General features: G+C 30.6%; 1 protein-coding gene across 5 annotated transcripts in view; it reads right to left on the reverse strand.

Annotated features, from left to right (window-relative positions):
• The window catches only part of LOC131852993 (potassium voltage-gated channel protein Shaker), a 320,610-nt gene that overhangs the window by 65,047 nt on the left and 227,753 nt on the right, over window positions 1-27,810 (reverse strand). The window contains exon 1 of one of the 5 annotated variants that reach the window (XM_059203772.1): window positions 7,162-7,680. The exons of the other annotated variants lie outside the window; for them this stretch is intronic. Within the exon in view, the coding sequence (XP_059059755.1) occupies window positions 7,162-7,271 (110 nt within the window). The 5' untranslated portion in view covers window positions 7,272-7,680. Of the gene's footprint in view, window positions 1-7,161; window positions 7,681-27,810 lie in introns of those variants that run through there. 5 annotated transcript variants of the gene reach the window in all.

Raw genomic sequence — 27,810 nt, forward strand, 5'->3', positions numbered from 1 at the left:
CGAAAATTCTAATATTAAAGTACACTCAACCGCGTAACTTAATGAAAATTCATTTAAATTATGCCATGTAAATATTTTCCAATGAAAAACTCCGATCATCTTGAAACGTTTTAATAATTAATGGTTTTCATAAAAGTTTTGTTGTACTATATAATATAATATATATCCACTGTAGTAATTAATTAATGAAATAATACAGTGGCAATGAATATATACGAGTATATATGAATATACATCTATTATATTTAAGAGGAAAAAATATTCTAAAATAGTCCTACAGTACAACAGTTTAAATAAAATTCTTAAATGTTAAAGTAACTTTTGGTGAGATATAGTATAATGTTCATTGCGAAAAATTTAACATTAAAGATTGAAATAATATAGTTCACGTATTTAATGCGTAATAAGTTTAATATTGAGTGTACCGAACTACGTTATTGATATTTATTGAAATTCATTGTAATTGTACGAAGCAAGTACCTAATTTAAACTATAATAGTCCGATATTATTGGGAATAAATATATTTTAATATAGTATATGTTAAGCGAGGCAATAACCGACCAGAGACACGTAGACAGCATTTGAAACTAAAGCAATTGTTACAATGTTCGGATAAATCTGTAATAATCTATGGACACATGTGTTACTAAATATTACAATGTTATATTACTACTACAAATCTATGTTATATTATTGCATTATATATAAAAGTAGGTGTCTAGGAATATATATTATAGTTAAAAATGAAATTATATTAATTTAAAGTATCCGCGTCTTAAAATTGCTTTTTTTATTTAAATTGCACACGCCTAAACAATAAATTAACTCTTACAATTTCGTAGATGACTGATTTGATAATTTACAATAGGCAACATATTTTTTTGAGATAAAAGATAACCTGAATCGATACTTAAACGTTTAAATATTACATTGATCTATGAAAAGCTATAATAACTAGATGTAAGAATAGTTAGCGCGAGTGCCTAGTTTTCAGTATGAGTAGATATGTAGAATATATTTAAATTTTCATTTTCAACAAAGCACATGTCAGAGGATTTTTAAATTGAAAATGAAATTAATTTAGTGTAATAATGCTCAATAATGGGCTGTTAATGGGATACTAAATTGTAAATTAATTAATTCTCCGAATGAAGGACAAAATTACGTTAATATAACTACCGTATGATTCAATGCAACTGCTTTTGGCAGCCCTATTAGTGAACACATTACATTTTGATATCAAGGGTTGCAGACATTATTTTTCCCTTCAAATTTACATGCACTACTGCTACACCACAGGGGGTAGTCAGAAACAATGTCGAAATATAGGCATCGTGAACATGGCCCTTGACATATTCATTTGTATTGAAATTAAATATACATGTTTTGAATAAAAATATATATTCCAATAATTCCACTGCAGATTGATATTCGGCGTTTATTATTAGAAGAATGGCTAGAAATAAATTCACGAAGATTTTTGGTATGAGCCATATTTGAATTTAGGAGTAGTCAGGTGTAATTGGGACGGCAAACTACTTTTAAACATACATTATATAATAATGGGTTTTGTGGTCTAGCTGTTTAATACACCGCTTTACTTCCAAAAGTCGCGGCTTTGATTATTCGCAACTGTGCAAACACTTGTGTTAATAAGTATGATTGTTTCGGCCTCAGTGTTTTCTATGTATATTATATAGATAGATATATGTAGTTACAAATATATCTAATCTATTTATATCATTTGTTTAGTAGCAATAACACAAGTTCTGCTTAGCTTGCATCTAGATGGCGTTGTGTGAATTGTTTTGCGTTATTATTATTACCAAAATCTACAGTAATAATTATACTTCAACTCGGTCGGGAGGCAACACGTGCTGAACTCCAAAGGTTGCGTAATACAGCAATCCGCGATATATGCAAATAGCAGTCGTAAACTGGAGACAATATGTGCTCTACTGTTGTCTTTATTACACAGTTTCAGTTGAAATGAGATGACATGACTTACTCGTAGTTCTAGGTGCCACGCGCAGGTTCACGATTTTGTACACGCATTATATCATAATGTAGCAATACGCATACCTATTTGTAGGGATATACCAGTGATTATACCATAATAATAATAACACACGATAATTTACACAGTGCCATCTAGTAGTGTGCCATCATCTACCAAGCAAAACTTGTGTTCTAGGTTCTAATCAACATACATTTTTATATATAAACATAGATAATATCAGACCGATACCAACCATTATTCTCATGAATAAAATGTTTACAGCGGGTGTTGAATTGAAGCCGCGATCATCGGATGTAAAACGAGGGGCTAAATTACTTGACCACAAGGTCGACATTTATATTTTAAAGTAATTGGACTGGTAAACAAACAAGTCCACCCGATGGAAAGCGGTATCTACCTATAGTCTGAAGCATAACAAACTGTACGTATAATTTAGACTGTAACGCATGTGGCTTCGCTAACAATTAATTGATTGATTAATTCGAAACTGTATCTAGTGGTATCAGTTTTCAATAAAGAGAACTTAATTAATCTGAAAGCGTCGTAGCCTACTACTATTATACCCCACCTTAGACCCTAAAGGTCATGATGTCGAATTTGGCCGATACAATAAAAATTGTGTTCTCTTTATTTTAATGTACAAATAAATACTGTTTGTGCTCCCTCTTTAGTAAATTAATTTGTATGTATGTCTAAACATCGTAGGCTTTAAGATATAGTATTAGAAATTATATTTAGTATATATTTAGAGCTGCGTTCACCACATCTATTTAATTGTTGATAATGCCTCCTAAGAGCACCATTTAAGATAAGAGTCATGGAGTTATATAATAAAATAATTAACGATTTTCAGTAGGTACGAATCAATCATATTAAAATTGTGTCTAGGTAGATAATTCTTTTTTATTTATTTATCTGTTAATACAGATAAATAAATAAAAAAGAATTATTATTATTTCAAATTAACAGCTTTTCACTAAATGCATTCATAATGTTAAGTTAAATTTAATAAATATTAAGCTAATCTTAAAAGATCTTACGTTACTTTTAGTTTATAAGTTTTATTTATTTTAATTAAAAAAAGTTAGCGTACCGAAAGTCGCTAATTTAGTACATACAGTTTTTGTTGTAAAGTCCCACCTAACTGAAAGCCAAATAGTATACAAACGTAATTGAACCATTTTCATCATAAAACAAAGGTAATTAATGATATTTGACATTTAATGCAATAGACCTATATATAGTGCAAATCCAATCTAATACTCATAATTAACAGTCGACTACAATCACGGCTTTGTTGCACGCAGCGACCCCTTATAAATGACCAACATATTATGTTTTGATGCCTGTCACCAACACGGATATGAGTTTGGTATAATCGAAATGCAGTGTATATAATATACACATATGTAGCAACAATATTGCATTGTCAAAGCAACTAAGGGAATCCAATTTGCAATGCAATGTATGACGAGATGCAAGCAATAGTTCGGGTAGTAATATTCACGATCTGGAGTGAACATTTAGTTCGAAGCTGTTTTGGGAACTAGTTCGTTCGCTCCCGACTCTAGTCAGAGAAATGCTGGACCTATAGGTGTTGTTGATCGCATGACATTTTATCGAACGAACTAAAGAGCGATTGCTCTGAGAACTATTGTATTTCGCGTAGCACTTCTTTACCAGGCTAGTTCATTCGTGAACTATTCGAGCCTACAACGGCTACGATTTCCGAGTGCGGTGACCACAATGGATTGGTTCAGCGGTTGAACGCATCCTTGTGTCATTATCGGCTATTGTCATCTGAACACGTAGATATTGCTACACAATGCTATTAGTTACGTATTGGAATTTAGTTCCACATATAATAATGCGTGCAATTTGGACAATAGATTGAGATTCTGTTGTTCCAAATCAGATCAAAATACTTATAATATATATGTAGATCTGTTGCAATCCACTTATGATAAATTCCTCCCTTATTTACTTTAAGCCCCGACCTAACCAGAAACTCGCTTTCATTCTTTGTAAATTAAATTTACATGATTTTAATAATACATATGATACATATATAGGCCTATACTTAGCATCAATAGCCTAATAATATCATATTCAATTATAGTTATTAATTCAATCAGCCGCCTTAAATCTAATCTATTTATCTGATCGGCCTACTACCGACTCGCCCCTATGTCACACGAAAATTTAATTTAATTTCCAGAAAAACCTTAACGAATTAAATACCGAAACCTTTCTCAGAAATCACTCTTTTGATGAATAAAAACCTTAAAGCCGTTTAGTAGTTTATTAGGTCATTGCGAATGTGTATATATATATACAGAAGAGAAGAAGTTCGTTTTATGAGTATAGATGATAAATTTAAATATTTCCAATCCGTTTAAGTTTCAGACAGTGTCTTTAATTAAAGGTCACAGGTCATTACAATCGCTTGCAAGACAAATGAATCTAATCGTGGTTTAAATACGCAAAGCTTTATAGTAACGAAATTATTATAATCAGGCGATAAATAAAGGTTAACGAACTTTAAGATGTCGTGTACAGAAAACTAAAAAATATAATACATCGCAAAGCCGAGTGTGTATAACACAAAACCAATGGTTACAATTTTACAAGTTCAACTGTTTTACTGTGGCAATTTGGTAAAAATATTGGTTATATAGGAGTAGTACAGACTGTTCCCATTACTCTGTCTGGTTTTACTGTGATAAAAGATGACCCTTTGTCCGTCTTTATGATACAATTTACTCATATCATTTCATTAAAATCCATAGAGTAATCTACCTTTTTTCATTTCAAAATAACAAACAGACATTATCTATGGCACTAATTTTTTTTTTTAATTTATAGTTATTTTTATGCTTCTTCTATATAGTAGTAGTCTTAGTCTTTAGATTAACGAAAACCAAAGAACGAAAACTTATAACTTTATATCATCATACTGATGAATCAAAGACCCATGTAATGGTCATTTGTAAATTCCATTTCGGCCCGTTCAATATCCCTTATAGAGATTGGATAAGAGATATTGCAGTTCAATTATTGGGTGCGCAGGCACGGCATCTTAGTCCTCCAGGATAGCAAAGCCTGAGCTGTAACACGAGCGTCACGTAATGACATGATGACAACATGATGCCTACGGCTACAATTTACCCTTTATGCCTGAACTTAGATTGTGTAAAGAACTACCTGCCGATGTTTAGTTCAGAGACTACAGCATGGGGTTTTTCCAGAATATATTAATGTTTCTTAAGGATCGGCAACGGGCACGTGACACACCCTGTGTTTCAGGCATCTAAAAGCTACGGTAACCATTTACGAGGGCTAGTTCTTGTTTGCCATCATAGTGGTATAAAAAATATTATACAGCCGACGGTCGCGCTTTCCGTCAGGTATATCACTCGATGGTTAGCTCGCTTGCCAGTACAGTAACAAGAAATGCAATATCTACGGTATTAAGAAATAGATGTAACGCTCAAACTAAATACGTACAACTAAGCCAAGTTCCGTTTTGTAATATACATGTATAGTGTTATGTAAAGGATATATTAATGCAATTCCAATAAGAAATAATGTGGTAATGTAGAAATAGACTTTGATATAATTTTATACTTAAATATTAATAATAACTCAAACTAATTCACACAGCGCCATCTAGTCCCACGCTAAGCAGTGCTTGTGTTATAAGTACTAGACAACTGCTAATCATACTTAAACATATTTTTTTCTACTGAACTTGACTGTAGCAGATAAATTGTATATATATATACAATTTATCCGCAAATGATTTTTAATTTATAGCAAATTAATTATTTACTAATTTGATTAGTAAATAAGTATTGAATATAAATAGGAAACACCTAGAGCGACAAAAACATGAATACAATTTTTTGCACCGTGCGAGGAGTCGAACCCGCGACCCAAAGCGATATTAAATCATTAGACCTCTAAAATAGTGTATAATATGACTGCACAATTTTATGAAGATAAAAATATACTATTTTTTTCACTTAGAAAAATTAATTAAGAAATATAAATATGAATTTCAGTTTTATAAATACAGTTACTGGTTTTAGTTTCGGGCCGTTGTACCCTTTACGACTGACCTAGTATACAGTGAGTATCTACTTCTGAAGATAGTAACCTTTTTGTCATGTAAGATTTAAATATTTAGTTATCGGTCCTAAAAAGTAATACTGAACTAAATGTATTACTGTTTAGTTATATTATAGAGATTTTCGCATTGCATAAACGAAATTCCACAGACGCCGCTTATTTCTATGAAGACTTTCTTCTCACTTGCAATTTTAGAAGTAAAACAACTATACACAGGATTTAAAATATCTTCAGTTTCAATAAATCCGCAAACATTACCTATGACGATATCCAGGCATCCATCGGGCAGACAACTAAGTTTTAAGTATAAAATCTTACCTTTACTCAATTTATACCCGTGAAAATGCCGTCTAACTGAATAAAGAAACGTAACAAGTTCAAATTCAGTTCGAAGTCCCATCTGTTTCAAATCTGCAGTCGCTCCGATAAGAGAAAATGCAGTGTTTTCAGTATACTAAGAAACGTTTAGATAAATTGGTATAGCTAGATTTATATCTACAGATAATATATTATTTATTATTGCCCACAGATATTACACGGTTTAAATAATAACACATTTAAATAAATTAAATGCAGATTTTAAAGTTCAATGTAGAATAAAAATTCAAAATACATAGTCGCAGTATAGAATTATGAACAGGACATCTATGTAAATGGTGACAAGGTTGGTCCGAATATTAATAATAAAGTAATACTGGTATTTAAAAACATTAAACTTGGTATAATAATTTTTAGATTTCCCAAGGTTAAAAATTTGTATAAATCTTTAACCGTTATATATACAAGCATATAAATTAACCGATTTTTCATTGCAATATTTTAATAATAGAATGGAAATGTAAAAAACTATTATTAAATCAAGAAATATTTTTTTATAATTCTTGTGTATATGATATAACAAACACGACCTTTTTCCTATTTAGTGCTCATTATAAATCATCATCATTTACATAGACAGTCTCCCAAAACTTAATGTATATATAAATGTATCTTATAAGTTATGACTTACGCCTCAGTGTTGTCATCTCTGGATTCTGAGCGTTCAGCGTTGGCCTGTCCGCGGCGATGCCTGGCCCGCTGCTCGTCGCCCAGGCCATACAGGCCGGCGACGGCCGCCATCTCGCCCCGGCTTCAAAAGCCCATGCCCAGCACACTCCGAGTATGAATCACATAGTCCCCTCCATAGCGTCACAGCCGACAAGCAGTCCCCTCCGCGACGCGCACTCCACTAACATGCCCGAACTAGTCCATCATCACAACCCAAATTGTCTACACTAACACAGCTCGGCTGCACGCAAATGGACTACGCATCACAACGTTACTATCTAAGATTTAATCTTAATTTGGACGCATTATTTGGTACAGTACATATTTTGATTTAATCATCACAATTTAATTATTGTATCACGTCATAAATTGAATTCGGATAACCGAGGGTTGTCTATCTAAGTAGCGGTACGCTTCCTTATAGCTGTGGATGCACCGGTCCCAAAAGCAGGTGGTTGAGCATGATGGGCGTGCTTCCTAATTCTCTGCTTATACGAGAGCAGCTGCATCTGTATATGGAAAAGCTTGATTCGATCTAGGAATTCCACGTGTGGAAATACTTCAACGGTATTTATAATTTAAGGCAAAGAGCACGGCAATTTAATCATTAAAGAATTTTCTTTATACGATAACGTTATAGTTTGCGAGGCTTTAAAGTACGATGTTGAAATGACAGTTGTACTGTTTATTAAAGACTTTATATAAAAAGGTATATGAAAAATTGTAATCTTTGTGGAAATAAATGTTTCTATTAAAACTATTTTATTATTAAGAAACTGATATTTACATATATATTTAACATGATAATTACCAGTCTGCAATAAATAACGTCTGTTTACTAGAAATAAATATCAGTATAATGTTTAAAGACAGTGGCGTTATTTTGTATTAAGTTTTACGAAGAACCCAATCTGCATAAATTCCAACACGTGTAGTGTACAAAGTAACTTAATATATAGAAGTAAAGTTTATATATTAAGCAAACTATAAAAAACTAATAGAAGTTTCAACGCTGAGCAAGCTATTCATTATAGCTTGTACCTAAATATGTAAAATGATATTCCATTGTAACTGAATCTAGTAATATTTAGAGCATCAAACGAGAACGCTCCCGGGACAACGGTAGTACCTTGCATAAAAGTTGAAAATTAATTAAAAGCAGCGGGTGTTTGCAAGTTATAAAATGCTTTGAAAAGCACAGACCGGTAAAGGCACAGTTCGAGTGAACTGAGGTCAACAATAGACCGCTTCGAAACAGAGTTACCTATAAAAATGTAAAAAGTACTAAAAGGCAATAATTGTCCTCAATAAAAGCCAACGTTTACTTATCTTAAAAAAATTTCGGTTTACGAAATGTTTATTTTGGACATACAATAAATTGGGAAAAGGTTGAACTTTTCATGTTGTTGTCGTAGAGTTTTTCATTAAATATTTTTCGATACAACCATATCGGTGAACGTTTAACATAAATTATATTAACTTTATTGTGGTGAGTCTGCTTTTGAAATGCGAGGTAAAAAAAAATGTGTCAAGTGTAACACATTAACACATTTTTTTTTCATTTCACCGCTCATTTCAAAAGTAGACTCACCACAATAATGTTAATATAATTTAAAGGTTTTTTGAATACAGATTATTATTCTGTTTAGTATTACTTAATCTGAATTACATTTGTTAGCTGTGATTTTATATACATATTGAAAATTAATTGAAGACAGCAGGTGTTTGCAAGTTATAAAGCGCTTTGAAAATACTAAAACATTAAAAAATATTAAGTACCTATATATTATAAAAAAAACGTTGGAAAACATTTAAAGTGTCCATGAATATATTATTAGCAAAATGTTTAGGAGTTATTTTTAATTTAGCGATATGGCTCTCAGCTATAGTAATATAAAAAGAGGCAATGGATGGAACCATTTCCTCTTAATTCTTTAAATCTTATTTAAATCTTTTTCCTTATTAAAACTATTGTTACCAAATGTAACAATATCGGAGATGAGTATCCACTGTTTGGTATGAGAATAAACTCTATTGTCGATTATTCGTCTTCTTATTAAAGAAGATGAATAAGAATGTACATCTAAGCAGGGAAATAAACCAGCTACCACGTAAAACATCATCCGTTACATTCGTCATGTACATCAATAGATCTTCGACAATTTTAAAGTACCGTGCAATTATTTAGGTTTACGAATAAACTTGTGGAGAAGTACAAGTGTTTTCGTTAAACAAGGGAATTAATGGTTAAATTGGAAAGCCTGGCGAAACCGATAAGCGAGAGTTCCGAAAAGCCAAATAAACTTATTTACTAAACCTTAATGGATTGACACTAACTGTCATACCGCCTTGTTTTTAACAGTGAAATGTTTTTATTTATATTAATATTATTATTCTAATAATAATATTTTTCATGACTATTATATTATATTCGTAGTATACAATTAAGCGTAGAAAAGAATAAAGTAGATCCTAAATAAAAATATTTAGATATCTGATATACTTGGTTAGATAATTATCCTACGAACACCAGAGTGTCTAGACAAATTGCAAATGAAACTTGCAGTAGACTTCACTTATTTTGGGTCTATGTCGTAGATCTACATGAGTAAAGATGTTTATATATGTTTTATCGATAATATCTCATAATATATCGATAATAATCATGCGTTAGCAATCGTTTGGTTACCGATAGATTAGACAAACACGCAAGTTTCCTGATCATTCTTCTTGTGATGATATGAGATTGCATGTAGAATGAGTGGTAGCATAAAGAAATATGACTATTCAAAAGTTCTTATATTCCGTTTATTTGAATAATCGTTAATTATATAATGTTAATTTGATTATATCTATTTGTATTAGTTTCACACTTTTCATAGCCTCGCTGGTAATTCTCAAGAGGGAAATATTTTTTGTGTGTACATGCATACAAATTCGTAAAATCTTTGTAAAGGTGTAATCTCAATTTATCTATTAATTACAGTAAACCAGCTACTCGCCCTGGCTCCGCCCGGGTGTACGTGTTTTATACATATAAACCTTCCTCTTGAATCACACTATCTATTAAAAAAACTGCTTAAAAATTCATTGCGTAGTTTTAAAGATATAAGCATATATGGGCACGATCAGCAATTTTTTTTAATTTAGTGGTAATTTAAAATTGCCTTAATACGCACTGTATTAAGCCCATTTTAAATTAAAATACATAGCAAAAAATTGGGTTTCTACAAATACTGTTACCATAGAGCTGATGTCAGATATTTTGTCCTGATTTATCGTTACTTATCAATTACATTACGTAAGAAATTTAATTTAAGTATTTATTTTATTAACTTTATCGCTGAAGACGAATTGCTCGATTAATTTAACTGCTTAGGATCCTAATAAATTAATAGGCAACTGTATTGTTAAGTAACATCTGTTTACTTTTTTAATAATGTTTTTTTAACTCTATATAAAAGCGTAATTTTATAAATTAGTTGAGTACATGTAAATATATGTAAAACTATTACTATTATAAACTTTAATGTATACAATTATTATATACTAGATAGTGTATTGAAGACTACGCGACTGAATGGATTTTAATTAAATTAGACGACTCGTAATAGACGACGGTATCTACTTACCATCACAATGTCTGCCGTTATAGTTTTTAGAATACCTTTTCCCATAAATGTGTTGATCATATATATATTGAATATTACGGTTTCTACCTAGCAACACGTTTTCTAAGCCTTGTAGGGTTTACATATTGAGTAGATAGACTCCCTATAAAAGAGTTATTTTATGTTATTACTTACTACGGGTAAATTGTTGTCCTACTTTCTAGACTATTGAATATTACTGTGTATTCGGTAAAATAAAATACAGAAAGGGTCAGCTGTAGAGCTATAATCATAGTGTATACAAAACGACATCCTACTCTATATATCGACAGCGACTGTTTTGTTAGTGTAATTGGATTTAAGAAAGTATTTCAATATTTAAAAGATATAATATCTGTGTGTAGGTATAAGCTGATTTAAGTAACAATTATTATTTGTAAAATTCACTAATTAACGGTTGCCAGTAAATCTTCGAGTGAAGTCTGGGCTTGGCACTAGTTTAATATACTTTTAAAAAATTTTAATATATTAATATTATGTTTTTGAAGTCATTGTTCTTTTGAAGTTTGATTATGAATAATTTCATATTTCTTTGTGATTATATTATTAGGATAAAAGCGTAAAAACGAGTAGGTAGATTTTTTTCACTTCTTGTATTAAATATGTATATTGTTAGAAATGCTAAAATCATATATAACATGACTAATGTATTAAGCCAAATTGAATCATCTCTTTATATAATTTGATGAAGAATATTCCTTACTGATTTATTTGCAAAAGACTAATTTCATCTCTACCGCACGAATTGTAGAAGAAATCTCTTCAACCCCTCTCGAAGACCTTTGAACTTTTAATCTTTACATAAGAATTTATTATTATACGCTTTTATATCATTTATATTCGAGAGCTATTAGCTTTACCGTGGGTTTTATCTTAAGTTTTTATGTTAGATACTTAGAATTTCGAGCGTTTCCAAAGAATTGTAGGCATATTAGGTGAGACTGAGCCTTTTATTATTATTACATAAATATTAATAATAAAAGACTCAGTCGTACTCAGTAGTAGCAAATTAATAAGTCTTTAGGTGTAATAAATTTACATTTAGTAAATATGTAATCATATCACTAGATGAGATAGCTACTGAGAATTATCAAAATATTTTACAAACATACTTGTTTCATTAATACATCGAATTCTTATAATGGAAAATTAAGTAGAACTACTTAACTTAAACAATGCGAGTGAGAATTTATCCTCACTTTGAAATACGTTAAAAATTTAAGTATACCAGCGTGCACGTGCGAAGATATTTATAATTTAGTAGGAGGTAACACCGCTTTACAACTCGTTACACGTTCCTTCTGTCGTGTAGGTATTTCCAATAACATTTTCTTTCGATCGTGTCTACATCATATGTGCAAGCTCTTTTTCATTGAGTACATTTGTGTACCTGAAAAATTATATTAACAAATGTCGCACGCTAATTATATTTTTCTACTACCGGGCTGCTAAGTTAGACTCGATTGCCTAGCATAGAAATGTAACGGTCGACCGAACCAGCATACTAGGCTTTACCGGGTGCTCATATGACAGTGTGCAAGCTATATACAAACTTATATTGGAAGCCTTTATCTTATAGCAGCATTCTGTTTAGAGAATTGTTTATTAATTTATCCATTACAAATTAAACATCAGATATTTTCCATCTATTTATTTTCTATATATATGATATCAGTTTAGACTAGCTCTATTACCACTATCTACATGAATATTACTCGCTGACAATGTTTCTGTATTTCTTTTCTAAATCCGATAATAATTTTTCAGTTGATTTTACAAACAATATAGGAAACAATATGTTTCGTATTTCTAATATTTATTCGACTCTAATAAATAGGTACTCTTTATTGTTATAGTTTAAAGTAGAATAAGTATATATTGTATTATCAAATTTATTTTCCGATCATGAAATATAAAGTCTCATTATGTTTAGCCTCGCAAGCATATTTTTATTTAAATTAATTAATTAACAAAAATATTTTCGATATAATCTACTATAAACACAATATCTCAGTATTAGGTATTATATTAGTGTTCATAGTACAGCGTAAATGAATAGTTAAACTAAGTGACACTACTACTATTATACGAATTCTAAAACGAATTTATTGGTTTAAATCCAATAAATGGACCTATTATTTATTGCAACAATTTGTGAATCGAAATTGGTATGCTGTGTTTATTACTTAACCCATTTATATCAATTAATATAAATTACCAGGTCGTTGGAATTGATATGTATAAACGTACTGAAATTTGTAAAATGTAATTTATTATACAATAGAATAGAAATATTCTTTATTCAAATTAATAGAATTTATAAACACCTTTGGAGATTAAAATTTTTAATCCTAAGTAATACATTCTATACCAATTATTTAAAAAAGAAACAATCCAAAAAGGTTTTATAAATCTTCTTTTTTATATATTTTCTTAATTTGAAAAATTATGAAATAATACTGCGATTGGTGAAATAGGTTTTTAGGAGGTTTTACTTATTAATGTTCTTAAAAAATAAAGGGAGTAAGTTCCTAGGAAGATTAAGTGTAATAAATTCTACCTATTGCAAACATAAATGGTGGAAGTTTATTATACAAATTAATAAACTTATTATATTATAACTTTAGTATAGGTTGTATGTTGTGGCTACTTTCAACAGTGTCCCCTAAATTACTTAATTAATGCAAAATATATTCATATATGTTAGTAAGGGAGAGATAATCATCCTCGCGTTGGGTGTACAGCAGAGAAATTGAATTAATATTAACGGGACATCTCCATAAGCCAGCAGCGAGGGATATATCAGCCGGAAAATTTATGCGTAGCGCAGTCATAATGTCAATATTCATCCAGGCATATCAACTACCGGTGGCAATAGGGTTAAAACATGACCTGATAATAATGAAATATTGGAGGTCTATCACGAAGTCAAAAAGTTTCGCACGAAATTCGACCTAACTGAGAACATAAAGGACTTTACTAAAGCAAGACAAGTTTTTGTTGATGAGAATGGACCACGTATAACTTTACATCGTACTCGTAACTTTCGCACGAGTTTAGAATAGTTCATTTGGGAATCATATTATTTAGTTCTTCAATGATGGCGGAGTATGCTCGAGATTATAAACGTGATAGAAAAAGTATGACGACAATTGAAATTGTAATAGATACAAAACAATTGATATAAATAAATATATAAATATTTTTCTTGTTAATGCATATATATACATACATAAAATGTCGAGACCCTAAAAACAATCATGCTCATGAATACTCCGATCGATATCACGTCTAATCAATGGGAATCGCAATGACGATGGCCTGAACCAAGATTCCATGCAAGAGTTAGCCTTTAGCTGCTCCATAAGTTCTTCTACGAATGTGCCAACGGCACCAATAGAATTGTTCAATAAAAAAATGTCATAGAAGCATATTCTTAATGCGGAATATAATTACTTATTTATTTATTTATACAAAATATTACATAATATTCAATAGGATTTTATACGATGAAACAAATATACACATATATAAAAATCCTGAATGTGTTTGCTAATTTCTAAAAGCCTCTGAAACGACTTTTGGAGGTAATATCTAAAGTTCTCTGTCAGCATACATAAAAAGTAATGCGTGGACCCTGGTTAACGTATCTTTATTTTTAACGTAAGCTATTTGAAGCATTTATAAACTACTTGTGTTTGTGACATCGCCATTTTAAATAGACAAACTTTATCTGCACTTGAACAGTATGCTATCAATTTGTCAATTTGAATTCAAACCATTTCAACAGTTTATACACATTACTTAACTTACGCTTCATAATTGTAGCATCAAAATATATTTTTAAATATAGAATTTTTTTTTAATAATTATTTATATTAGTTTATGTTTGCCGTCGTGATATTATCATAGGTTACTATAATCTCTCTTCAAATTAAATTTAATTAAGATCCGATCAGTCTTTTAGCCGCGAAAAGGTAACAAACAGATAGATTATTTCAACATAAATATCATCTCGACAAGCTTAACTTTTACAATAATATTCAAATTAAGTAAAAATATTTTCATTCAGCTACTTGTGTCGCAGCCAGATGGAGCGACGACATACGTAGGGTTGCGGTTAATAACTATACCATATCCCAAGGGAGAGACCTATGTCCAGCTGTGGCCTGTAGTGGACTGATAGTGATAAGCATCATCAAAATTACCAAGTTCGAAATGTAGCTTGAGAACTTGTTTGTCATATGGAAAAAAAAAGGGCAAAAATATTTTTCCCCATAAAATTACAAATATTTCAAGTGCAGATAAATATTATTAGAGTAAGTGCACTTATGAGTATATTAGTGACCAGTGAATTAATTATAAATCAATGTGACTATAGGACATCTTTTTTACATAATTGTTCATTATTTACATAATCTGTACTAATAAATTTTGTAAAATAATACTATTAAAAGAATTCGTATCATATTTATCTGAACAATGATTACTTCTATTGTTATTACATTAGTTGATTTGTCCTGATTAACAGCAGCCTCTTCAGTTCTTTCAATTGATGAGGTTTGTTTTAATGAATCATAATGATTGCATTGTATATATATATTTCTTAAATAAATACAAGAAACATCAGATTGGACTATTGTTTAAAAAAAATCAGATTGCCAATAAGCAGCAGAGAGAAGAAAAAAATAGTTGACTCGTCCTAATCTCGAACAGTTCGCACGACTGTACGTAATTTTAAGTTGTCGATATCTTTATTGGGAAAAACGGTCACAACCCGCCCTTGTCAAGAAGTATTCGGATATGCTCGCCGATTTGCGGACGTAAATTGAGTGGTACGTCCAATATAATAGGTGTCAATTGAGTTTAACAGGTGTGAATTGGAAAACAGGAAACTAGTTTTGACACACGATTTCGGTCAGTTTATACATATTAAATTCATTATTTATTTAAAAGAGCAACACGATACTTTCTTCATCATTCTTCTGGTGATGGATGTACGTTCCGAATGAGTAGATTAAAAAAAATATAAATATATTCAAAATTGCTTATACTATAGTAAATTTATTAGAAAATGAATTTCTATTTTATTGTATATGTCGTATCATTATTATATAAAACATATATAAAAACGATATTCCTAAGAATAAATAAAGACTAGGCCACTAATACAATAAAAGTTAATATAAAATACAATTTAGATGTTACTATATACATTGAAACATTTATACGTTATTACTTCTAAGTTTGTAAACAGAAGTTGAAAAAGTTTAAAAGAGAATTGAAAACAGTTTTACAGTTTCTCACACTGTGTCGGTCGACAGATGCAAAGGCGACATTCCACATTGAAAAACTTTTTAAAAACAAAACAGTGCTCTTAGTATTAGCAAGTTCCGTAGCAAAGTGGCTTTACAGTACTGTGATTTTCAGTCTAATTCGCCCGAACCAATTTGGTAACGAAGTTTTAAATTGAATTGGGTTGGTCTACCAACACGCTGAGTTCACTAATATATTGGTATACCTATGTATATGAGTATGTATTTAAAAAACAACAGGTCGAAATGTTATGGTATTAACTAACTAGCTGTGTCCGTTACTTTATAGTAACGGGCTCAGCTAGTTAGTTAAGTTAGTTATATACCAGTCCCGTGTGCCGTGATATTCGGAAAACCAATAGTTGATAACTTTTTTGTTTATAAACCGATTGGAATAAAATAAGTCGTAAACACAGTACATTAGTTAAAATCGGTTAAGCCATTCTGGAGATAAGACCACAGAAATACAAACAAACAAGTGAATGAAAATTATATCAAACAATTTTTTTTCAATGTAATAGAGCCCAAAACAATTCTACCGATCATTGTCTTCGGACCCAAGAGTAATTTTTTTTTTCATATGTATTTAGGTACAGACAGCATACCCTTACATTTTTTTATATGGAGGGTTAGATGAAAGTACACTTTGTTTAAGGAAAGGATTATCTTAATCCTTTGCATTATTCCAATTTAAAGAAGATTCAGTCACGAATAACGACTGTTTGAGTACTTTAAATATTTATTATAATATTTGAATATAAACTCTATGCATATCACAAAATATAAATAGAATTAAGTAACAAAATAAATCAGTCGCGGCGACTAGATGCTTTTGAGAGTATTTATTTCTGTAACAAAATTATGAAACACCTATTTCAAACAGCTATATATATTTATCAAGATCATTTCCTACTCTGTGTGAATACTTGTGACGTGCTCTGTGTCCACTTGACAGATGTCAGTGATGTCATCTAACGTTTGTGATCGTGAAGTAAGGCCGCGAAAGTTTCGAGTCTCGAGGTCGGTGACGAGTTGTCAGATACTGCAAATCCGCGAATATTGATGAAATTATAGAGTAAAGTATTTTTTTTTAATTTTGGTGAGATTAGTTATGAAGCAATAATGTCAAAAACAGTAAAAACATATTGGACAAAACATGTCCAATACGTTTTTACTGTTTTTGACATCGTATTTAAAAAAATATAATAGTACCTACACTTTAACTAATTGTTGTAAAAATGCTTCTATTAATAATTTGCACTGTTTTCATTGGAAAGTAGTAATCCTCGTTACATAAAATATCTATAGCCATTCAAATTATATATATATATATATATATATAAAAGGTGTATATTTACGTAAACTATTCAATTATTCAACTTTGCAACCTGTATGTTTATGGTAGCAAAATTAACATTATATCATGACTTCATACCTTGCCTTGTGATATTTTCTATGATTCACATTCACGATTATTATCAGAGATGTATTGGACTTATTGAGAGGTTTCTTCTGCAGTTATCAATCAATTTAAGCCGAACTTGACGAGTGGCTAAGCCGGGCTTATCCAGAACACAGGCTTTAGAGGATAACATCATACAATGTGAAGTATTATATAATGTCTATGTATTATATAATGTATGCTTGACGATCTCGGTGGTCTAGCAGTTTAGCATAACGCCCTAATTCCGATAATTGCCGGTTCGATTTCTTGTACGGTATTGTGTATGGTAAGTTCATTACAGGAAGATAAATTGAATCAGCTGATAAAGTCTTTAAATAATTTTAACCACTGGGTTTCTTAAGGACTATGTAATTGAATAATAATTTTATATTAAGAGAAACTAAGGTCGCTAGTAGTAAAAGACGTATATTTTCAAAAATGACAATAATGCAGGAACAAAGGAAAAAAGATATTTATAATGTATATATATAAAAAGATATACTAATTGAAATTAAAACCTACTTCAATGATGTGTAATTAACTAGAAGCGAGTACAGCTGAGGTATGTCAAAATGAGTGGTCATATTTTGCGCGTATAAACATTTAAAATATATTTATTCCCTCCGACTGATTCCTCATCCAATTCAAACGAGGATCGAAATTACGACTGTCTGATCCGAGGGTCGTACCCCTAGCGGTGCCCTCAGACTGAAGTCGTACCCGTCAGGAAGGAGTTGGCCTTCAACCGCTCCATAAGTCCATCCGCGGATTTGGAGTACCATCTACACTCGCTAACGTAATGCTGTTAATAATTCGAATAGTTCGAAAAATAGACATTACTTAAAGAATTACAGTTTGTGTATTTTACAGTATCCAATGTAAGTAAAAAGAATGACTTGAAAAAATAAACAGAATATCACAACAATTTGTTTTGTTTCTTAATATAACTTATACATGCGTAAATATTATAAAAAGAAATAACTAGATTTAACGTTAAACTCTATAAAGACATTGCTATAACAAGTTGACGATAAAGTTTCCTCATCCGCTTTACCCATTACAGTGGTGTAAGACGTGAATGATCTCAGTCATCAACCCTCATTTATAACAGCTTTAACATATTTTTCTGCCAATAAAATCGTACAACAGATATATTTACGTCATGTATATCCTACTTTCTTTTTCATTTTCTGGTAACGTGAAATTTATAATTTGTAATGTAACACTACAATTCATATAGTATTGAGTAATTTAAAACATTAAGTAAAAAGAGAATTCAATGTGTCATTGAAATGCCTAACAAGATGAGAGTCCATCTGATTGTAAATGGCTCCTAAACTTTATAAAATTGCTTTATAGTATAGCTTTTTATATATGAAAAATTATAATTTATCTATAAACATTGCATAAAATATACAAGGATATTATATTCCTTTATCTAATGGAAGGTCACTGTTCATAATACATAATTTGTAGTCCCTGCATCATTCACTAAAATATCTAGAGGATTCTATCATATCCTCATTGCATGCGCATTCGATATCTGCATCCAATTAAGATGAAATTTGGATATTACATTGAATATTGGAATACAACTGTATATATTTCGAGATACGTGGGAATGATTAATTTGATATGCATTGTAATCAAATGCCTCTTGCAATTATGCAGTAACAGTAGTAGAATTCTGAATATTATTTTGCATATATCTAATGTCCATTATTTATATTAACAAGTGTGTATATATTGGTCATATTGACTAACTAATTTTTTAACTTAAATTGCGACATACTGGCCACATGTTTCGCGACCTTTTCTTCGGGAATTTTGTGTGCATAAGTTATCGCGCTGGGTTTAGTGCCTGGAATTTTGGGGAAGGAATATAAGAATTTGGAAGGGATTTGTAGGACCTATTTGGAGAGCGAGTGGATGTCACTATTTGGAAGGTTATGGTATACAATAGTGACAGCTGTGGTGTTCGGGGTCGCGTACCCGTATTCATCGGAAAGATGAACCCACTGAACAAAACATAGTCGCTGGCAAAACTGTAATAAAATATTATATTTCGGAACGGTAATATAACGGCTGTCTATGCTCATCAAATGTGGATGGACTGAGTCATTTCGCTACAGAGCCAGAGCTATTAATTAATGGGTACGTAACTCGTCCATTACTCTGCACCCTCATCGTCTCGACCCCCTGTAAGTTTAGCATCACTCATTTATGTTTACGTTTATGTCTACCTGTTTACGTGAGATACCGTCAAATTGTATTGTAACTACATTTACTACCGTATCGTATGTAATAAAGCGTTAGTCATAATACTGCATTTGAGTGGTTGTTAAAATATATGGATATTGTCATATTTTAAAAAAGTAGTGTATATTTATTAGTTTTACAACTTATTTGAACCCGTAAAACTTTGTTTTACGAAGTTTTTTTATGAATTTGGTTTGATAATGAATTTTGAAATCTATTAACAAATATTTGTATTGCACGACGAATTGAGCCAGTGACCATTAGAAGTAAGGCGATGTACCAAACTGCCGAAAATAGGACATATAAAATAGTTTCTGTATATTATCTATGCCGAATATTGATTTTAACTTTGAATTTACTCTGGTTCTTAAGTCAAAATTTTAGAATAATCAAAATTTTATAATTTGCGTAGTAAATTAAACAATTAAATTAAACCTCAATATAGAATGTTGATAGAAGGTATTGGGATAGCTTCATTTAATTTACTTAAAGTTAAACAAAAGAGATGAGAAGATCGATCGCATATCGGTACTTTACGAAATTATAATTCTTAAAGTAAATTCGCAATTCGTGATATTCGCATACAAATCAACCTGCTTTGAGACAGAAATAGCTGTGAGAGATACCCACGCATCTGATTGTATGGTGAAACTACAATACGAAGAAGCTTATTCAATACAAAATTTGTGATTACAACAAAATGAATTGTTGTAATATTGAAATGAATAAATAAATAAATAAATAAAATTTCTGAAGTGTTAGAAAACAAAAGGCCAAAGTAAAGCAGTAAAGTTGGTTACTTAAATTGCGAACGCTTAGAAAGGTAATACTATATACTAATGATTTAAACTGAAAACACGATTCTACTCGTCTAACTTCAGTAAGAAATTTGCATCGAATAGTTTCTAGTTTCAATATTCAGTTGCGAGAAAAAAATAAGCCAATAATGAAATATTGGTTAAAATACTTATTAATATAAACAAATATTTGACATCTTGTAATCTTACTTTCAATATGGCAATTTTTTGGTGGGAACAATAGGATAATTATTAGTAATGGAGACTATTCCTATTCTTAGTAATATATTAATCTACTACTATAGAATACAGAACCGCCCGCCTTTATGAAGGGGTACAAACGGATACCGTAAGATTGTTACCCACTAACATCCCCCGGTGAGTGGCAATTTACCGCGATTAAGACGCTGGCGTCTCGGGAGTACTTTATTTCGGCCTAGACGCCGGCCACGATTTCCACTGAAGGAGCCGCTCCGAGTGTGGACGCGGAGACCACTACGCGACCAACCTCACTTTCTGAGAGCTAATCTATTATTATAAATCATTTCTTCCTTTTGCTGTCATAACTTATGTATATCAGCATAAAACATCAAAAATAAAGTTTATTAAAATCATTTCTGTTTAATGCTATTCAGCATAAAATCTCATTTCTAGTTTAAGTCTCCATTAGTCTTTTCAATTTTAAGCTATTTCCAACCTCTGCACGTCTGCCTATTAGCGCCGACTTAACGCCAACTAATTTGCTCTAAGCTTACTACCGTCACTTTGAAAGACTAGAGTTTCAGGACGAGGCAAAACGCTCTCTTCGTCTTTTGACAAGATCTGACAAGTAGTTTAATTTTATTACATAATACGGTTACCTTCGTCGCTACGGAAATAATTTATGAAATAAATTTATGGGCGTATTATTACTATAAACAAGCTATCTAAGTAGACTCACGTCTCAATACACAAATTATTATTGGATCGATTAGTGAATGACACGTAACAGCTAAAATAATGCAGGAAATTGAATTATTAGACGTCAACAAATTTATAAATATGATATTTTTAACCTAATTTATTAACTTTTGCGTACATACACGAGTACATCATGTTAATGTTTTCAATGTGAATTGTTAGACGGCCTTTGTCAAGTTGTGTTTGAACCAGCTTCTCCACACCGTAAAACATTTTTAATTACTAGTACTATTGCTCGTATTGATCAGAGAGTTTTCTATGTATTTATGAGAAAAAATGTATTGAAGTATTTATTAATGTAAATTTTGTACCAGATGGCGCTGTGTGAATTGTCTTATTTAATTGCAACATTATTGACATACAATAAAATTATTCGAAGCCGCTACCTTTGGGTTTGCAAGTTGGAATAGTAAATCACTAGGTCTCGACGTTCTCCGTTGTTTCAGCCGTAATATACATAACCGAGGCATTTCCGCCACATCGACATTTCGATCAGGTTTATAAGTTGCGTGTCGTGTGAAAGGTGACACGATTCTTAACAGCACCCTAATGGAGTGCTTTTATGATTTTATTACATTGAAAATGTTGCAGCCATTTATGAATAACGACGTTGTTTTATGAACTGCAGCGATGTCAATATTTTATTTGCATAATGTAGGTACAAATTTTATTTTGCGTAATAGGAAATAAGATGCCGGATATTTTGTTACAATCGACATATATCATTTTTTATCTTTTCTTCTGTAACTAAACTTTACATGGAGCATGGTAGTGGTCCACCCAGCTAAGATCAGATTTACCTATCATAGTTGTTTAACTGTTTCTTTTAATTAATTTTTCACAAGAATTCATTTTTGGGAAGGAGCTGTAGAAAAAAGATACATACCTGTTTGGGGTTGGCCTAAATAATACTATTATTTTATTAAAAGTAATACGACGCTGATGAATTAAGTAATTTTAGAGGTATCCGTGCTGTATCTGGTGCATTAGTACGTAGCTTTCTATATTATCAACATTTCAATGTACCTAACATAAGTCGTCGTTAAGATACCCTCCAAATTTTGTTATTGTCGGAATTTTATGTTTAATTAGTTTGTAAGTAGAGCACACTTTTAAACTGAAATGTTGTTGATTTTCTATTGCAATAAAATATCTTTTAATTTTATTATAAACAACAATTATAAAAGTTCATTATTTATTACAAGTAAAGATAATTATTACTAATATAATAGCATCCATCAACTACAGTACGTATGATTTCATTTAATTAACTTCTTCATGTACCATAAAAAGCGGAATAAAATGCCGAATAGGTACTATGTTAATACGTAACTATTACATTTCAGTTCGGTATAAAGTCAAGTACCCGCTCCTAATTTGAACACTAAATTCCTATTTACGTTGGGAACCCTATATTTTCTAGGATTAAAATGTAAGTGTTACGTTTATAGTACGTGGTAAATGGTTTACCAAAGTGAAAAAGCTTTTTCCATTACTGTTTTTATATATAACAGAATCGTTAATTCAATCGAAAAAAACATACAAACAGAGTGTTTGTGTAGTTATAAGCTAAACGAAAACTAAGAAAAACAATGGGGTAAAATAATTAAACCTGTAAATATTTTCAACCTATTATATATATATTGATAATCCTACAACATTCATGTATTGTAGTCCATTATCATCTACCAATGGCATCTTCAAATGAAAACACACAAAGTCGCGGGCATATCTAATTTAAAATACAGAAAATGGGTTCAAACACAAATCAACGTAATATATTTGGAGAGGATAAAAATTTCACTTACGTTGTTTGGCTGAACACAACAATATAGGGGGATTTGACCCGCCCACCGGTCAAATGAGCCAAAATAATGCATACCTACCTTTATATTCTAATTACTACGGGGCCAGTAGAATCAATTGAAAATTTACTTAAAACCTTATTATTTTAGGTTAAATATTTGCTGCGGACTGTACATTACGATGAGTTAATTATAATTGAAATATACAAATATTATATATAATTCCAATAGTGTGTCTTTTCTATTCTGTTATAGCTTATTATGGCATATTATAAGGAATTTCTTGGTTTTGAACAAAAATGGTTATCAAATTGTGTATTATAATTTTATTTGTTTGGGATACAAACAGGTTTTTTTTATATTATAGTTAATATGGGACCTAATTAGAATATTCCTCTCTTATTTTTAATACTTTTATATTTTAATGTAATTGTTGTTAGGTATTTCAGAAACATCTGAGTTAAGAGTTTTTCTATTAAAACTTGAAAATATTTTTGTAAAAAAATATAAAGTTACTCTGATATTTACAAAATAAATACGTCTCAAATAACAATGGGGTATTATCCACTTAAGCTAAATGGATCGGACTGAAATTTCGAGTCCCTACGTCTAACCCTCTAGCAAAGGAACAGGAAATATTTAAACAAATTTTCCATTTGATATAAACACAAAGTATACCATTGTACAACTTTAACAATCACCAAATTATTCGTATCAAAGTATCTTTATACAAGTTCAATTTCAGACACTTACAATAATAACTTATTGTAAGTGTCTAAAATTGAACATCATCAACAACAAATATTATCAGTCTGAAAGGATTATAGTAAGAATAACTGAATCCGAATGAGTAGAATAAAAAATATGACTATTCAACAGTGCTTAAATCAAGTTTATTTGAATAAAGATTATTTCTATTCTTGCAACATTTTAATTAGTTACTTTGAACATTGTAACATTAAACGAAGTGAAATTGAAACTAATTTTGTAAACAGATCTGCGAGAAAGTCTTAACAACGAAACCGGTCAGGTTACAATTCAAATAAATACAAATTCAAGCGAAGGTCGCGTAGTTTTATACTTGATACTGTAAAGTTCACACAAGTTATGTGAATCGCTTGATGAAATATTGCTACTTATAACCCTGGGGTTGTTCGATGGTACTACAGAAACGGCTACTTGTTGCCGGCTCTTGAAGACCACTTCGAAGTGCTACCAGAGGACAAGTTCCCCATTCAGATGAAAACTCTTTAAAACTACAATGATATGTGGTAGAAAATAGTGAGTATAATTTATATTATATTATATATAATATAATAAAATAATTGTATCATATATTTATTTTGAGAATTTATATGTTTCAAATCAATGATTAATACTATTATAATATTATGGAGCATAAGTATTTTTGAACGTGCTATCAGAATATAAAAGAAATAATAGCTCCATTCTTAAGAATGATTATAAGTTTTTTACCATTACGCTATAAAAAGCGATGCTGAGCAATATGGGAGTATTGTTAGAAGAGCGGATTTTCTTAATCCGATTTAAGATTAATTAAACGACAAGCGAAGTCGCAGGTTGCAGATAGTTATATGTATATATATTTCTAGATATGGGTGCCGAGTTAGAAACTGTTCGAGTGCTTGTTACTTAGGGGCCTTAAATGGTAATTAGATCTACGATCTTGTACAAACAAACCAGTAATTTGTCTCCACTTAAAGTGTCTCTAAAATTGATTGCAGATATTTTGTACCCTTGGATATTGGTATCTCCAATTATCGGAATCATTTGTGTAGTCAATGTAAACATTGTACTAAGTGATATTTTGCTGTTTATTTAAAATAAATTGAGATTAAATTACTAAGTTAAAATGTATATGGACAGTAAAACTGTTTTCACTAATTAAGTGTTATTTTATTGCTGCTTCAATTTTATTGATTACAAAGTAGGAACTACTCAAACACTACAAAAGTAATAATGTTTATTACATTATTACTTTTGTATTGTTAGATCCTTTCCTTGACGAAAGATATTCTATAATTTTATCTTTTAAATAAAAGAGAAAATTATAGTGTTTTTCTGGTATATCTACGTATAAGAGTAACTCGAGTATGAGTACATATGTATAAGAGTAATATCTGAATAAGAGTATGTAGTTTGTATAGCATTTGATATTGTAACATCGTATTATTGAATTGGTATGAGATATTTGATTGGTACTCTCTATGACTATTTGCTTTTATGTCGCTCTACTGCTTACAACAATAAATAGGAGGCCTGTAATCTCGATATTACTCTGTTGTGAAGTTAAATATATTTTTCTAATTTCAATAAACAATAATATTATAGACTCGTTGCCTAGACCAAGAGGTAGAGAGTTCAAATATGACTTACACAAAATAACTTGCGTATCTATTTATATTTCTACCTGACGCTTTATTGAAGGAAACATCGATACTAGTATTAAACCAAAAAAATATTGAGAGACGGCAGTAGGCACGTCCTCGGCCGTTTGATCCGTAATACACAGAGAGAAATGTGGGGGGTTTCAAGTGTTGCGTTCACCACAACTTAGACAGTACTAACAAGAACATACAGCAAGCATTACAAGATGTACCTACAGTGTGTAATTTTTATATATTACTTTAGAGACCCTAGATTCTTTTACGATGTTATTATATACTAGCTATGTATCGCGGCGTTGTAAACATGGCTAACAACCTATGTTACTCGCTGATAATGACATATACGAGTAAAGGTATAATTATTTATTATATCCAGTCAATAACATCATTGGTTATTAATTACAAAATGATATACTACAATTAAATCTTTTAAGTTTATAATGTATAATAAATAACTAATAAAAAAAACGTATTTTATCTAAATACTAAAGTGTATTTAGATAAAATACGTGAATACATACGATGGCTGAGTTGTGCATCTTTAATGTATTTGGAATTAACACCGTAACAAACTATTCCATTATGATCATGCAGCGGTAAACCTACTAAAAGCATCCCATTATCGACATGCAGTTCCGTTAAGTAACTTATAGCTACATTAAATAAGTAATATAAAACAGTGTAATACCTGCTAATAATGCTGCTAACCAATATTCTAATTTGTTGGTAGTTATAGTGAAGTTGTATATTTTCATTGACCAATAAAGAATTTATTCAATGGCGAGTAGTTCAAAGTCATGTTAACTCCGCTCGGTTTACTTTAACTGGCCAATTTAGATGCCCGCCTACGTTTTGTATGTGAAGCACGTATTACTGCAACATTTTCCATTGTCCATGTTCATTAGTAGTCCCGCGACTATGAAACTTTGTACGATTGTGGTGCCAAACGATAGTTATTTCATAACTATTTCTTTGTATAAAAACAATAATGGATACATTATTTTAAATAAAATATTATTATTATTATTATTAATATTATTAAATATAAATATTAACAATATCGATGATTAGATTAACAGAGAGATGCATAGTACCTCAAGGTTAGGTAAGCCGACCCGCATAACGGGAAGAGGCAAGAATGAAGAAGAAGTAGAAATATTAATAATAATAAACAATTGTTTCATGCAACACCGTAGTCTCAAAGTATGTAGTTTCCTATACAAGTAAGTAGTAACGGATATGCTCGTATATACTGAAATATTAATTTATTTAAACACATACATAACATGTGGTTGAGAAGACGTAAGCAGACCAACAAAATATTGCACTATTTACAGAACAAAATACTAATTTTAAATTAACGACTTGAATGGTAAAATAACTTACAGATGTGATAAATCAACGCAAAAGCTATTTTATTAACAATAAATAACTTTTATAACATTGTGTTTTAGTATCTAGTTAAATGCTAGTTTTCATATAAATTGAGGTACTAGCGTCGTTTATCTTTGTCTACGTCTGTGGTTCCACATGTGCACTCGGTCGAAACCACTGCCTCATCACTGTATGTATGTACATGTAATGTACGATGCACGTAAATTAATATATATACCCAAACAGTTTAGTGTATTATCATACACTAAACTGTATGGGACTGATGGATATTACATATTACATTATACACACAAACATTTAATTAAATATTATTTATATTAGTTAAATATATATACTATAATAATTCATTTCTCAAATATATGAAACTATTGCAATAATTCTATTTATTTATGTATCTATTTGATTGTGTCAGTTATTGTTTACTACTATAATTATTAGTTGGAACAAATATTATTAAATTGTATTAAACAATGAAATATATTGAATATAAACCAATTAAAACTGTATGTACAAAAACATTGACACGAATCAATGAAATAAAATTTTAATATTCAATA

This window comes from Achroia grisella, unplaced genomic scaffold (assembly GCF_030625045.1).
Source record: "Achroia grisella isolate CSIRO2021 unplaced genomic scaffold, CSIRO_AGI_Agris_v1 utg874, whole genome shotgun sequence".
NCBI lineage: Eukaryota > Metazoa > Arthropoda > Insecta > Lepidoptera > Pyralidae > Achroia > Achroia grisella.